The sequence below is a fragment of the Hippopotamus amphibius genome, chromosome 4 (assembly GCF_030028045.1).
Source record: "Hippopotamus amphibius kiboko isolate mHipAmp2 chromosome 4, mHipAmp2.hap2, whole genome shotgun sequence".
NCBI lineage: Eukaryota > Metazoa > Chordata > Mammalia > Artiodactyla > Hippopotamidae > Hippopotamus > Hippopotamus amphibius.
Window position 1 is genome coordinate 151,650,641 of NC_080189.1, and position 16,117 is coordinate 151,666,757.

The 16,117-nt window shown below is 44.9% G+C and overlaps 1 protein-coding gene across 2 annotated transcripts in view; it reads left to right on the top strand.

Annotated features, from left to right (window-relative positions):
• Positions 1 to 13,291, top strand: part of FNTB (farnesyltransferase, CAAX box, beta) — a 66,533-nt gene extending 53,242 nt beyond the window's left edge. Inside the window, exons 10-12 of one of the 2 annotated variants that reach the window (XM_057733302.1) lie at positions 6,003 to 6,114; positions 6,989 to 7,103; positions 11,765 to 13,291. In XM_057733302.1, coding sequence (XP_057589285.1) covers positions 6,003 to 6,114; positions 6,989 to 7,103; positions 11,765 to 11,896 — 359 coding nt within the window. In that variant the 3' untranslated portion in view covers positions 11,897 to 13,291. The remainder of the gene's footprint in view (positions 1 to 6,002; positions 6,115 to 6,988; positions 7,104 to 11,764) is intronic. The other variant, XM_057733303.1, reaches the window with a different exon arrangement.
• Positions 13,292 to 16,117: the final 2,826 nt, after the last annotated feature.

Genomic DNA, 16,117 nt, shown 5'->3' on the forward strand with positions numbered 1-16,117 from the left:
AGATGAGATTCTTTTCTACTGTCCCCTCCCCCGCCTCCTCCCCCATTTTTCTTCTTGTTTGGCTGTTTTTTTCTGAGCCCCTTTCTTTCATTTCTTCATTTTGGGGTGTGGCCACTTTTGATACTGAATTGAAGTAAACAGAGCCTCTGTCCTGTCTCCCCATCGCCCTATCCTCCCCATCTTGGTCTGTCCTGAGATTTCTCAGCCTGGAGCCCCCGGGCTTTTTGTTTCAAAGTACTGAGATGTAGCCTTCCTCTGGCTCTGGAGCCTGCACGGTCTCTGGCTGGAACACTGTAGTAGGGAAGTCAGAAATTCCCTGAGAGTCCAGTGTTTCAAAACAGAAATAACTTGGGTTTTAGTGATCTCTTTATTTGGAACGGATGAGGTCAAGCCTCTGGTCACACCATCAGCCTTTCCCAAACCTGTCCCTAGCAGGGATAAGATGCAGTCACTCTGCAGCTGCCAGGAAAATCTGGTGAGAGCGTAGCAGGAGTGCTGCCTGCCAAAGTCTTCAGGGGGGACCCTGGTTCACATTTTGTTTATCGTAGCACAAGTTCTGCAGGACTAGTCACGTTCAAAGCTTTGCCTGTGGAAAAAGTGTGTTGCCTGTGAATCTTGGTGCTTCCAGCTTTTTTCACTGCCTTGGAGGAGGCCCGTGCTGGGCTCATATCTCAGCAAACAGTGGACCTGGGCCAGGCAGGGGTCCAGGAAGAAGTTTTGAGTGGTGGGCAAAATACTGAAGTTGGGAGTCAAAAGGAGATGCAATGTAGAAAGATATTCACAATATATTGTGATCAAAGTTAGGTTTCAAAGCAGTATGTACGCAGTTCCATTTTCAGTGAAGAGTTGACTCCAAAACATTAATAGAGATATCTGGGTTGTGAAATGACAGATAATATTTGTTTTCTTTCTTTTTTACTTGTATTTTCTAATTTTTCTACAATTAATATGTCTTACATAAAGAAATACAAAAGTTATTTTACAAAAGAAAAGAAATTCTCTAAACAAAACTAGTAGCAGGGTGGGGAAAATATTTGGACAAATGATGAAGAGCTAGTTTCTTTTATTTGAGAAAGTCATACCAAGCAATAAGAAACATGAACAACAACCCAATCGAAAAACAGGCAAAGGACCTGAACAGACAGGTTCAGAACAGACAGAAGAAAAAGACTTATTATTATAACTTCTACTACAATTGCTGCAACTACTGCAACTTAGCACATGCTCTCCATTAGCCAGGGACAGAACTATTTCACATAAATTTCCTCATTTGATCCTCATAACAGCCCTATGAAACAGGTACGATCGTGATTTTCATTTTACAGGTGAGGAAAGTACAGCTTGCCTAAGTGACTTGCTTTATAATACCTGATTGCCACCGGCCATGGTATCAGAGCCCTGCTAGTAACCACTACAGATGGCCATTAGTCAGACGAAACAGTGATAAAGAAATCCAGATAAAAACAGTGGGACACTGTTTGTTTTTACTATCAGATTGGCAGAGATCAGAAAACTTTAATACCCTATGTTGGGGTAAGGGTGGGAAAACAGGCACTTTGCACCGTTTAGAGGGGCTGTAAGTAGGTGTGTCATTTTTTGGAGGGTAGTTTGGAGACATCAGTTTAAATTACTTGAACCCAGCAAGGGCACTGGCAGGAATTTACCTGCACAGGTGTTGCAAAGGATGTATATTGAAGTGGAGTTTTGTTTTATTTTGGCCACACCGAGAGGCTTGTGGAATCTTGGTTCCCCGGCCAGGAATCGAACCTGTGCTCTTGGCAATGAAAGCACAGAGTCTTAACCACTGGACCACTGGGAAATTCCCTGACGTGGTGTTTTAATAGCACACAACCCAACTTTCCATCAAAAGGCTAGCAGTTAAATAAATCATGATCTCTCCCTACAGTAGCTGCACTGCAGTGCGCTGATGTGGAAAGCTCTCCGGGACACAACAGAATGTGTCAGAGGCCAGGCAGCGACCAGTCTGTCTGTGTGCGCACAGGCTGACATCCACACAGCTTTCCTGGAAGTGTACACAACCCCCCTTTAACAGTGGGTACCTTTGGGAGAGGGCTAGGAGATGGAGGGAGGGAAACATACTTTTTAAGTTTTATATCCCGTCGTACTGCATACTGCTTTTTTTTTTTTCACCATGTGTGTTACTACTTTTATTTTGGTAAGTGAACAAATACATTTTTGGTTTTTTTAAGCTCTTTGTTGGAATATAATTGCTTTACACTCTTGTACCAGTTTTTGAGGTACACCAAAGTGAATCAGCTGTATTTATACATATATCCCCATATCCCCTCCCTCCTGCGACTCCCTTGCACCCTTCCTGTCCTGGCCCTCTAAGGCATCACCCATCATCAAGTTGATCTCCCTTTGTTATACAGCAGCTTCCCACTAGCTGTTTTACAGTTGGTGGTGTATCTATGTCTATGCTGTTCTCTCATTTCGTCCCAGCTTCTCCTTCGCCCGCCACCCCCTCCTCCAACCCTGTGTCCTCCAGTCCATTCTCTGCATCTGCATCTTTATTCTTGCCCTGTCCCTGGGTTCATCAGTACCATTTTTTTAGATTCTGTATATATGCGTTAGCATACAGTAAACAAATACATTTTTAAAAGGCAGTGATGGTGATCACTGATAACTAGGAAGATGACACGGACCGGCACACTGTAGCACATGAACCCAGGCCAGTCCCTGTCATGTCAACTGGCCATCAGAATTCCATGCGGCGGCTGCCTTATGTGTAGAAGATAGTATTTGAGTAGAAGAACAAATTATTAGTAGTATCTTTAAAATATCAAATGCTGACTAAATTAGTGAGTCAGTTTGTTTTTGTGGAGCAGTAAGACAGCAGCAGGCCTGTGAGTTTCTGTTTGGATTGATAGTTTCTAGTTGCTGGCATGTTCCTTGGGACGTACCCCAGGCCGTGTTTGTCCACCTGCGAAACTGAGCTACATGTGGCTGCACCTGTCAGTTACTGTTTGAAAAACTTTTGATTTCTCAGATAAAAGGAACCTTTGAAATGCAAAATGACATTATAATGGGGATCTGTATTTTAAGGGAGCGTATAAAGGATTTAACAGGCCGACTCCAGTGCCTAATTATCACCCGTAATCTTAGCTCCCTTCATCTCACCGTAATCATGCGTGTTGATGTGCACATGCAAGATCAGGAAGTTCCTTGTCGAGTTTATGAACTTTGAGCCTTTAGACTTCAGTAATGTAGGAGGTAACTGAAACGCTCTGTAATCTATTTAATAATAAACATAGCATTTTCTTTTCAGATTCCAATTTTAGCGATAGGTTATCATTTACCTTAAGGTAACAGTTTTTTATTTCTTCAAGGATATGAAGTAAAAGTATACTTTGTACAGATGTTTAATGCAGTTATCCTAAAGTTTAGTAAATATGCTTTTAAAAATAACAGCTTTCTTGAGATATAGTTCACATACGGAACAATTTACACATTTTAAAGTATACAATTCAGTAGTTTTTAGTGTATTCAGAGTTGTGCAACCATCGCTATAATCAATTTTGGAATTTTCATCACCCCTTCCCCAAATTCCTGTACCCAATAAATGTGCTTCTTAAAAGAAGAAATCACAAAGAAAAAATCAACAGTGTGATTACAGCGTATGTGTAAACTATATTTATGTAATTTAAAAAAACCCAGGGGGACTTCCTTGGTGGTCCAGTGGTTAAGACTTTGCCTTCCAATGCAGGGGTACAGGTTCGATCCCTGGTCGGGGAGCTGAGATCCCACATGCCTCATGGCCAAAAGACAAAAACATTAAATAGAAGCAATATCATAACAAATTCAATAAAGACTTTAAAAATGGACCACATCAAAAAAAAAAAATCTTAAAAAAAACAACACCATATAACCAAAAAAGAGCGAAAAAGGAGAAATAGGCATACCATATGATACAGATAAAGGGTAAATATAGTAAAAAGCTAGATTAATAAAATTGACTCTTGGATCTCAGAAGACAAAGGGTAGACACTCTCAAAAGGAAATACAACTGGTAAACAAAAGTTATGGGGAAAGTTCTCCCTAATTAGTAATTAAAAGCATGCAAATCAAAACAAACGACCAGGTACTGTTTCTTTTTAACATATTAATTGCTGAGAATTTTTTTTTAAGTAACCAGTGCTGGAGGAAGTACAGGAAAATCTTAAATTTTGCTGGCAGCTATATAAAGTCTTAAAGCAGTTTATCAGTATCTATTAAAAGCCTTCAAAATGTTTATTCCCTTTAACTGAATCATTCCACTCCTGTGAATTTATTTGAAGAAAATAATCCTAAACATAGAGAAAATTCACGAAGATGTTTATATTGCGGCATTTTTTATGATTGCAAGGAACTGGAAACAACCTTGGAAACAAGTAAGATAGAGTGAAGTCCCATCATATCTGTATGTATCTCCTGTCTGCTCACAGGTGGAGAAAGAACAAAGAGGAAAGCAGTTACCATAGTGTGTAGTTCAGTAAGCATATGCCCCGGGTTGAGCATGAGAAGGAGTACCTGAAGTATTCCTCCTTCCTTGAGCTCCGTTCCCGTGGGCCTCTTCCAATGTGAGCATCTCGGGTGGGGTGAGACGGGGTGGGACTTGGGTGTTGAAGGTGAGTGGTTTTTGCACGTGGTCCCTACACGTCAGCCAACCGTGCACCTCATCCAGTGCTCAAGCCAAGAGACCACGATCACTTGTCAACTGCCTCCATCTTTCCTCCCATCTCTCCTTCAAGAAATCTAAAAGTGATTATTTTCTGTAGTATTCTATGTATATAAATATTCCAAAATTAACTGTTTTGCCTACATATTCTCTTTATATTGTGCATTTACTATAAACTTTGATGAATTTTTAGCATAGAAGATTCTTTACTCACATATATGAGAATTTGGGGGTCCAATGCCTATATTGATGCCATTACCTTATGCGTCCACTTAATGAAATACTCTATGACTCTTCAGAATGATGGTTATGAAGATTATGTAGCAGAACAGAAAAGTGTATGCCTGTAGAGTTAAATGAAAAACATAAAATACAAAATTATTATAACTATATAGAAAAATGCATAGAAACAAAAAGAAAAGACTGAAAGAAAGAAAAATTAGCTTTCGGTTGCCATTTACAGATTGCTATCTTTGTAGCCCAGGTATCGAAGTGTAAAATTGACCACAGACTTCATGCACATCCTCTCTGTGCACATCCTATTTTAAAAAATTCAGTTCCCACATAAATGTTCCCATGCACATCTATCTGTTGGTTGTTTGCCCTCCTCCCCCCTTGATAACCATGTGGTCCACATGATTCTCTGACTGCTGATTGAACTTCAGAGTAAAGAAGCTCGGTTGCTGGTCAGTACTTGAGTATCATCACCAGAATTGCCTGTTTCTGCTTGGGCTGTCATATTATGTGATGCAGGAGGGCAGTTTTTAGAATGCTTCTTAGGGAAATTTTTTGCACCAAGAGCCTAGTTGGAGAATTCCCTTTGAAAGATTAAATTCAGGCTAAGAGAAGTAGAAGAAACAGACATTATTACCCCTGTTAGAGTTCTCTTGGCTAATTAGAGTCAGGTTAACAAGTTCCAGAGATGCGCTAGAGGAAATGTCTTAAGAAGCCCAGGGGAAGGAATTGTGAACCACGTCAGGAGCAGTAGCAGAGGTCAGTCTGGAAAGCTGAGCTACACAACTTGTCCGTGCCTGCAAGGGACGTGGTTTAGGACGGTCATCCAGGGTAAGGGGACACTTCAAGTAAAGCCAAGTGCTGCTCAGACCTGTTGCTCTTTGACTCTTCAAGGTTCAGGAGAAGGGACGTGTCTCGGGACTTGGGTGAAGGTATCAAGTGTCCCAAGAATGTAATCTTCAAGATTAGTCCGAGGAGAATGGGGGAAACGTTGAGTGTTCCTATTGGATCATAAAATACAAAGAGGTCATTGATCCTTTGCTGGACGTCTCCCTGACCCAGGCCCACACTGGTCCTTTGTCTTGTGCAGGTGACCCTGCCCTCAGCGTGAGCCACTGGATGTTTCATCAGCAGGCCCTGCAGGAGTACATTCTCATGTGCTGCCAGTGTCCCACCGGCGGACTCCTGGATAAACCTGGCAAGTGAGTGCCTTGTCTCCGGGAGGGTGGGAAGGGGTGGGGAGAGAGGGGTGAGCACCTCAGGCCTACTCAGCGCCGGACGCGGTGGGCTTCTCCGTGCAGCTGCACACGTGGCCTGGGAGGAAGCAGCCCAGCTGGGAGCACCCCTGTCCAGCGCCATCCATCCATCCTGGCCCCTCCAGGGCCCTCCTTTCCCCGGCTTACTTGCACCCCCTTTCCTGTTAGGTAAACAGATTGCTGTGTTGGTAGCTTTTCTTTCCTCTTTTTTATTTAACCAAACTGATTTAAATAGAACAGGATACAGGATTTTAAAACTCCTGAGTGTCATAAACAGGAATTATAATCACGACAACAGTTACCGAGTAGATTCAGTACCCTTAGGTGCCATCCTGAAAGCAAAAGGGAAACCAGTCAAGTCCTGTTCCCTTGGCTGCTCCCTGCTCCACAGACATGCACCCTGCTGCCTCTGCATCCAGGGAGAGGCCCAGCGGAAGGCTGGTCCTCAGCGATTTATCAGGAAGAATTTGGCCCATTTCTAGAAATTTTGCTGTGGGTTTTTTTGGGGTTTGATTTTTTGTTTTTGTTTTCATTTTGCGAGCTATATTAATTTAGCCCTAGCACTACCCTGGAGAGGCCTTTCTGGAAGGCAGCTGACGGGACTGACTCTAAGGTTACAGGTCCTGCTGTGAAGTAGGGCGAAAGGATGGGGCTCTGAAAAGTGCTGCTGGGGGAAGCCAGGCTTCGAGGCGCACTGGGGCTGGGACAGGACGTGCGAGTGCCCCCCAGGTCTCTGTGCCTGTGTGGCAGCCTTGTTGTCGGAGGCTGTTCAGGGCGGGTGGGGAGCAGAGGATGCCTGCTCAGAGTCGCACCCTTGCAGGTCCCGGGACTTCTACCACACCTGCTACTGCCTGAGCGGCCTGTCCATAGCCCAGCACTTCGGCAGTGGAGCCATGTTGCATGATGTGGTCCTGGGTGTGCCTGAAAATGCCCTGGTAAGGCGGGATGGGGGGCTTCCCACCGCTTCTCCACAGGGCCCTGAGGACGGGGCTGGCAGGAGAGCAGAGCAGCCGCTCTTGGCCTGCAGAACCGGCTGCACGAGTGTCCCCCATGGACAGCCTGGCGAGCTCGCCGTCCCCACTCTTCCTCCGTCTGCAGCCCCTTCCCCATTTGTGAGCATCTGACTGGCAAACTGGAGGTTCCAGGTGGGGGTCCAACCTGTGACAGAGGGTTTATTATGCCTTTGTCCCGGAGCCTAGGACCCAGACCGCTTGTCATTAGTTCCCGTCTCCCAGGAAGCTGGCTCCAAGGCGGCGAGCTTCTACATCTGCAGGCGGCAGCCCCCCCCCACGTGGCTGACTGTCTTCTCCTAGAGCTCTCAGCTTGCGGCCATCCCTCCAGAGAAGCCCTCTCAGACCACCTTCTGTGAATGAGATGCCCCAAAACACTGTGCCGGAACGCAGTTTGTGCCTTTCGTAGCAGCAGCACAGCTTGTTATGAGTGTGTATAGCTGCCTTGTGTCAGCTCCTCTCAAAAACTGTCAGCCCCACGCGGGCAGGCTCTTCACTGCATCCAGCCCCAGGCCAGCCTGGCCGCAGGCGATACTCCTGAGCCTGGTCATGACCCCGAGACACGACTCCGTCTGAGACTGTCCACGGCTGTCAGGTGATGGGGCCCGTGCAGACTGTCACGAAATATTCCACCAGAAGAAACACAAATGGCCAGTAGGTGGATGCAGAGATGCTCAGCCTCACTAGTAATTAAGAAAATCCAAGTAACAAGCCTTCAGCTTTTTCAAGTATTTGCCTCCTATGCAACTCTCTTCCGTTCTTTTCCCTCCCTCCTTCCTCAGTGTAACCCCATCCTAAATTTGACATTTATCATGCTTGCAGATGTTTTTGTGCTATGACTACATAGGTATGTATCCACAAACTATATAGTTGTCTTGTATGTTTTCAAATGTTTTATTATAAGTGTCTAGTGCACCACTTATTGTGCATCACTTTTCTCACCGACCATCACCCTTTTGAGGTTTAGTCGTCTCCATATGTGTTGCTGTAGTTTATTCATCTTAACTACTGTATGATATTCTCTTATCTAAGTGTACCCCAGTTTAATTTTCTAGTCTCCTGTTGGTTAACGTTGAGAAGGTTCCAGATTGTGCTGTTACACAAGGGGTTGCAGTGAACATTCTCGAGTTACAGTTTCTCTGGGAGAGAGACACCTTCGTCTTCACACACACACACACACACACACACCCCTGAACCACTCACCCCGGCGTGCCTGCGTTATTTTATGCTCATGCGGCAATCAGACGTTTCCTTTCTGCCAACTTGACAGCTGTGAGATGGCGTCTCGGTTTTGTTTTGCATTTCCCTGATTACTGATGAGACTGAGCATCTTTTCAAACGTTTGTTGGCCATTTGTGTTATGTCTTCGTGGATTGCCAGCCAGCTCCTATCCTTTGCTCATTTTCTTATTGATTTGTAATTTTGTTTGCTCTTTTCTTATATATTTGTAGGAGTTCTTTATGTGTTCTTGATACTAATCCTTTGTCGGTGTGTGTGTGTGGTGAATCTCTTCCAGTTTGTGATTTGTCTTTTCACTTTGTTTTTTAGTGTTTTTTGTTGAATAGAAGATTGTAACTCTAAAGTGAATAATTTTTTTTTGCCTTTATAGATTTTGAGGGGTTTTTTGCAGGGGAGGGGTTACTTAGGAAATCTGTTCCTACCCTGAGGTCATAAATATATTTTCTTCTAAACAATTTAAAGTTTTGCTTATCCCATCTAATTTTTTAATTCTCTTGGAATTGATTTCCATCTGTAGTGAGGGTGGGATATAATTTTATCTTTTTCCCTTTTGGGATAACTAATTGACCATTTATTGAAGTTTACAACCTTTCCTATTGATGTGTATCACGTGTGTCACATACTTAAGTTTCTGTATATGAGGTGACTGTTTCTGGACACTCTGTTCCATTAGTTATCTTCACTGTCTTACACAAATCTTAAATGCAGGTAAGCAAGTCTCACCCAGCTACCTCATTCTTTTTCTTCAAAACTGCTTTGGCTATTCTTTGCCTTTTGCATTTTAGCATTTCCTGTGCATTTTAGGATCAGCTTATCAAGTTACACACACACACACACACACACACACACAAAACAACTTGTAGAATTTTTATTAAAATTACATTGAATGTAAGATTAATAGGAGGGAACTGACTTTAACATTAAGGTTTCGCATTTATGAACATAATTTTTCAGATTTTCTGTGTGTCTTTTAATGGTCTTTTATCATTTTCTCCATAAAGGACTAGTACATCTATTGTTAGATTTATGTCTAAGAAATTTAGTTTTTGTGTCTATTGTGACTGGAATATTTTTTCCATTTTATTTTGTAATTGGTTGTTAGTAATGTTAGAAATGCTATTGATAATTATAGTTTAATTTTGCACCCAGCAGCCTTGCTGAATTCTTTTCTTTTTTGGCTGCTCCACGCAGCTTGCAGGATCTTAGTTCCCTGACTAGGGATTGAAACTGGGCCCTTGCAGTAGAAGTGTGGAGTCCTAACCACTGGACTGCCAGGGAGTTCCCTCTGAATTCTCTTAATAGTTGTGAACTTTGTCTATAGAATCTCTTGGATTTTTTATTTAGAACACAATGTCATCTTCAAGGAAGGACAGTTTTGCCTTTTCCTTCCTGATTCTTAAGAATTGATTTCTTTTTCTTGCCTTGTAACATTGGCTAAAAACCCCATGGAGTGTTGACTGGAGGTGGTAATAGAGAGTGTTCTGATTGTAATGAGAAGGTTTCTATAATTCCACCACCAAGGAGGATGCTTACTGTGAAGTTTTGATAAGTATTTCATATCAGGTTAAGGATGTTCCCCTCTGTTCCTGGTCTGCTGGGTTGTGTTTTGTTTATTTCAATCATAATCTTAGTGTTAAATTTTTTTAAGTTAATTTTATTTATTTTTTTATATTTATTTTTATTGTCTGTGTTGGGTCTTTGTTGCTGCACGCGGGCTTTCTCTAGTTGTGGCAAGCAGGGGCTACTCTTTGTTGTGGTGCACAGGCTCCTCATTGCAGTGGCTTTTCTTGTTGCGGAGCACGGGCTCTGGTGTGTGGGCTTCAGTAGTTGTGGCTCACGGGCTCTAAAGCGCAGGCTGCATAGTTGTGGTGCACGGGCGTAGTTGTGGTACACGGACTTAGTTGCTCCGAGGCATGTGGGATCTTCCCAGAGCAGGGCTCGAACCCGTGTCCCCTGCGTTGGCAGGCAGATTCTTAACCACTGCGCCACCTAGGAAGCCCGTAGTGTTAAATTTTATTGAATGCTTTTTCCACATCTGGTTTTTCTCCTTTAATCTGATGTTATGTTTTGTTAGTACATATTCTGATGTCAACGTTCCCAGGATAAGCCCTACTTGGTCATAATAGAGTGTGGATGTGGGTGTGCTGGTTTAACACACTGCTAGATTCACTTTGCTGGTATTTTTGGCTAGTATTTTTATTTAGGATTTTTTGTATGTGTGTTCATGAGAAAGATTGATCTCAAATTTTGTTTTATTGTATTTTTCTTTTCCAGTTTGTGTTTCTGGATAATATAGCCTTATAAACTTAGATGGGTATCTTCCTCCTCCACTTTTTCTTTGGAAAAGTTTGTATAAGTTAGAGACTATCTTGTAAGCTAACACTTGCTTGAAAAACCATGCAGGCCTGGTATGTTTTGTGGGGAATGGTGGTAGCAGAATAAACAGTTGTTATGGATTTAACTTATTCATATAGGTTTTAAAGAATTTCTTCTTGAGCAATTTTGAAAATCCATGTTGTTCTATAAAACTATTCAGTTTATCTGAATTTATATATGTTTTTGGCATGAAGTTGCTCATTGTATTTTCTTAAAATCTTTTAAATCTCTTGCAATTATGTCCCCTTCTTCATTGTCCCAGAGTAGAAGAGTCCTGAATACTGGCCTAGGACTGTGCCCTGTCAGACCAAAGTTTCTTTTGGGTTTCTGTGTTGCAGTGGGATAATATAAAGTCGTACCACTGTTCCTGTGTTGGCATATGTCCATTTTTTGCCTATTTATATAAATCACATCTATCAACACTTTAGAAAGTAAGTTTGGGATACTATCGTGCATATTGTTTTCCTCACTTAAGTACCAATATCAAATATTTGAAAGCATGTTTTTTTAATAATTAATTAGGCTGCTTCAGGTCTTCGTTGCGGCATGAGGGATCTTTCATTGCGGTGCATAGGCTCTCTAGTTGTGGCATGTGAGCAGCTCTCTAGCTGTGGGCCCAGTAGTTGTGGTGCAGGGGCTTAGTTGCCCCACGGCATGTGGGATCTTAGTTCCCCGACCAGGGATGGAACCTGTGTCCCTTGCATTGAAAGGTGGATTCGCAACCACTGGACCACTAGGGAGGTCCCCAAAGCATGTTTTTTAATGGCTCTATAATATTCCTTGGTGTTCCATGTACTATAACATGCTTTTACCAATAGCCTGTTATTGAACATTAGGGCCTTGTGAAATCCTAATGTGTCTCTGATGATTCCTTATGTTATATTCTTACAAGTGCAATTAATGGGCAGAAGTTGTGCACATCTCCAAGGACCAGTGGGGTGATTAATTGGCACCTGTTCTTCTCCTTGCAGCAGCCCACTCACCCTGTGTACAATATTGGACCAGATAAGGTGATTCAGGCCACCATGCACTTTCTGCAGAAGCCGGTTCCAGGCTTTGAGGAGCACGGGAACGAGGCGACAGCAGAGCCTGCCACTGCCTAGAGGACGCGGGGTCTTGCGGCACTGTGTCCACCCACCTCCCCAGTCTGACCAAGGTTTATACATCTCGAGACATACTGCATCCTGTGCTGCACGAGCCTTGGCCGCTGTGAAGCTTGGTTCTTTGTCCTTTCTTGTTAAACAAAACAAAACTGATGGCTCTCGGTTTTGAGAACACAGTGGTGTGGTTTTTTAAAAATTCTTTCCAGTCCCGTCCAACCAAAAATCTGTGATCCGTGCGGCATCTGAACCCGGCTCTGGCCTGGCCAGGGTTGGCTGGAGAACAGTGCATGTGTGGAAGCAGCAGCCCCAACCCACCAGCTCTCCAGTGCAGCCGCCGCATTGAAATGAATGCTGTTGAAGTGAATGAGTATTACGGCATCCGGAGCTGCTGCTGCGATTCCCACTTGTGCCACCGTGCAGTCACCAGGAAGGTGGCCTCCCGTGGGTGGAAATAAATCTGCTCCATGCCTAGGCAGGAACTTTAGGTCCCACCAGAATGAATTCTCCAGGAAAAAAAACATGATGGGGCTTCACTCAGAAGTGCCTGAGGCTCTTACTTCCCAGCCTGGTTACTTGCAAGGGGAAAGGAGCCTGGGGTGGGAAGAGAACGGTCTCAGGAGGCGGGAATGAGTCTCTCTCCCTCTCCACGCTGGGGCACTGACCACACATCTCCAAGGCCGGCATGGTGCATGGCAGGATTTGCTTCAGCCCCAGTTGTGCTGACTTAGACCTGGGAAACCAATTATGAATGGAAAATGAAACTTTAGTTCAACTCTGTGCCAGAGGAAGCAGCCCCAGAGCCCACCCTCTCAACCCACCCCACCATGTGCCCTGAAAAGCCCCTCTGAGGACCGCAAGGCAGCGCCTTCAGCCCGTGGCCAGTCTGTATTTCCATCTTTCTTCCCCTGACTCCCACCCACCCTCTTCAAAGACAGTGTTGTCTTCTCTCACCCCAGGTATTAACACTACTAAGTCTCTCATCTTAATTTCTGACTCAGGATTTGTTCACATCCTGCCCACTCCAGGCTCAGAGAAGTGAAACCAAGTGCTAGATGAGCTGCCTGCTGCTGAGGCAGTAGCCGTGTAAACCTGACCGGGACAGGGCTGAGCGCTGCCCGGTGTGTTCAGCCTGGCAGGGCCTCGGCTGCCCACACAGAAGAACCCTCTCTCAGTCAGTGGAGTGTCGCGTTGGCTCACCTGTCCACTGCTGCAGTCACAGCCAGCTCCATGTCGCTGGTCTGGCCTTCCTGTAAGCAGCCATGGGCTGTGGGCAGATGGGGGCCCGGAGATGCAGCACAAGGCTCTTCTCAAAAGCCCTGGCCATCTGCTGCCTCTCATTCCGCAGTGCTTTGGTGTGTCGGGCTATGTATTACCTCCTTAAAATAATAAAAGAATAACCTTTTCTATGATGTCTCTCATTCGTGACGGGTACCAAGAGGATTCCTTCCGAGTGCCCAGGGTTGGGAGTTCTGCAGGTGGCTCGTGGGTCGCCAGTCTCCTCCTGTGTGCGATTCCAGACTGGGTGAGTCAGTAGCTACAAAGAGGTCTGACCTGGCTTCCTCCCTCACATACCTTCTCCAGTCGAGGGCACGGAGGGCCTGACGGGGAAAAGCTGTGTGTCCCAAGCTCCCTGGAGCCCTTCAGTTTGCCCCAGCACTCCGGACACACGGTTTCATGGTTGGTGTGTCTGTCTCCTCCGCCTGGCTACGAGCAGGGACTGTGCTCCTGAGTCCTCATGCAGGCACTCAGCAGCAGGTGGGAGGGGGACATCCTAGCCAGAGGCAGGGCAGCTGTCCCTGGGACAGGTCGAAATTCTGTGGTCACCTGGTGTTCCTTGTCTGGTCAGAGACCCTCTCCCAAGGAGAAGCCAAGAAGGCGGGTGCTCTGTGGCCTGTCCCTCCTTGATGGGAAAGAAGAGGGTAACCTCAGAGGTGGAGCATAAACCAGACCCACATCCTGGACTGTAATTCCTGCCCCCGTGCTGGTTTTTCTGGTCCAACAAAAGTTCAGGCTACAAAGCAACATATTGAAATGCACCCTTCCCATCACTACAACAAAAGGCCAAGCCCTCTAACAGCAGTAGCCTCAAGGTATTACGAAATTAATTGCAGTAATAATTGGTGTGGTTAAGAGACAGAAGGGATTACTTCAGTCTAAACTGGATTTATACCAAGGAGGGAGGATTTGAGCTGAGCCCCAAAGGGTAGGGAAATTTGGTGAGGTAGAGAAGAGAGGATCTTTTACTGGTATTCTTACCTCAGGGGAGTTTGCATCGGCATATCCATGAGACTTCTTTCTGCTCTCATTTTGGTCTGGAGGGTTTCTTAAAGAGCATTCAAAGGGGGTCCTGCAGGTAGAGTCTCAGATTTATCACGTGGATCCTTAAGTTGGAGGCACTTACATAACATTCAAGGTAGGTTGCCCCAAATAAATATTTCCCCTATCAATAAAGAAATACAAGACAACTACAGATCTCTATATCCAGATGGGCCCCAACGTCCCCCTTGGAACTATCTCAGGCCCACCTTGAATGCTTTGTAAGTTGGGAAGCCTGCCAGACCCTGCCCTGAGCAGAAGAGGGGCCTCGTGGATAAGCCAGCGTGAACTTGCCTGAGATGATAACACCAGTCAACAATATTCCTAAACCGCCCTCTATTCGTGGTATCATTTCTGAGTTAGAAGCTGCAAGTTAGATTCTGGCCACAGTGTTGTGACCATGCAGGCGTGTCCTTGATGAAGCCACTTCTCGGGAAGACCTCACCCAAAAGCAGAGGCCATAGTATTAAATAGTCCCACGATGCCCTTCCATGGAGGACTAGCCTTAGATCATGGTGTGTTGTCTCCTGGTGATTTAACTTAGCAGAGAGAAGGAGTTTAGGAACCCCAGGCAGGGTGGTTGCTTACGTGACCCTGGCTGTTTTACCAGTATTAACTCTGTTGTGCTTCTGGCAGGAGCTCGATAACTGGGAATTAAAAACGGAGCTTCTGGAATGCCCCAAGCGCGCCGTCTTGTTGGTAGACGTGGACTCTATCGGCTTCAGAAGTCAGATGTACAGATAACAACGCTGACGTTCCATTACGAAAGCTGCGGAACTTGTCTCTTCTTCCCACCATGTTTACATGGATTCCCATCTCCTTATGGAAGAGGGTCCCTGCACGACCTGCAGGACATTGCCAGGAGCGTCAGCATCCCAAGTCAGAGGAAAGGGTAATGGCCGGGCTGGGAAATGACTGTTCTTAGGCCTGCAGGCTTCCTGGAGACTCTGTGGCCAAGGCTACTGCGATACAGGCAAGGCAGAGACCAAATCTTAAAGACATAGATGTCTCGCTCACCGTCTGGGATAAGTTTCGCACAGTGAAAGTCTGCTTTCCTAACGCTGATAATACGGCTTGATATTAATAGGATATGGAGATCTATGATGGAAGGCTATTCAGTGTTGCTTTCATTTGGGGAGGCAGATATTCATTTGGGGAAAGTATTTTGCAAATATTTTATTCTTCCACCATTTACACCAGGGGGCAGCAAACTTTCTCTGTGAAGGGCCAAATACTAAACATCTTAGGCTTTGCAAGCAACTACTTAACTCTGCCCTACCATTGTAGTACAGAACAGCTGCGGACAAAGGATGGCTGTGTTCCAGTAAAACTTTATGAAACCACGGTGGGCCAGATTTGGCCCATAGGCTGTAGTTCGCCTACCCCTGATCTAGACTAACTCCCATCCATATTCATTCAGCATCCTCTCACATCTTTCATGGCTGGGATGCTTTCCATGTACATAATATTAGTGTTAAGTGACAAAATGTACTTGGTAAAGTTTGGCCCAAACATTTTAACCGCCCACATGCACTCCTCAGGGCACTCACTGCACTTGAACAGGAAGGAGACTTGTTTGATTTAAAGCGTTGTTGCAACTGACAGAAAACCTGACCCAAAGCAAAGAGGAAATGTGTTGACTTATAAACTGCAACGTCCAGAAGTTAGCTTGGCTTTGTGAGTGGCTGCATGGGTTTCTCTCCATCTTTCTATATCGGCTCCAGTCTCAGGCTCTCTCCATGTGGTTCTAAAATGGCAGTAACAATAGCTCCAGGCCTTACATCCTCTCAGGGTCAAGTTCAGCAGACAAGAGCAGCTGGCACTTCCTTCCCAGCGCGTATCATTGCATTTCACTGGCTTTGATCAAGCCAAGTGCCTCTCTGAGACGCAATCCCGTGGCCAGGA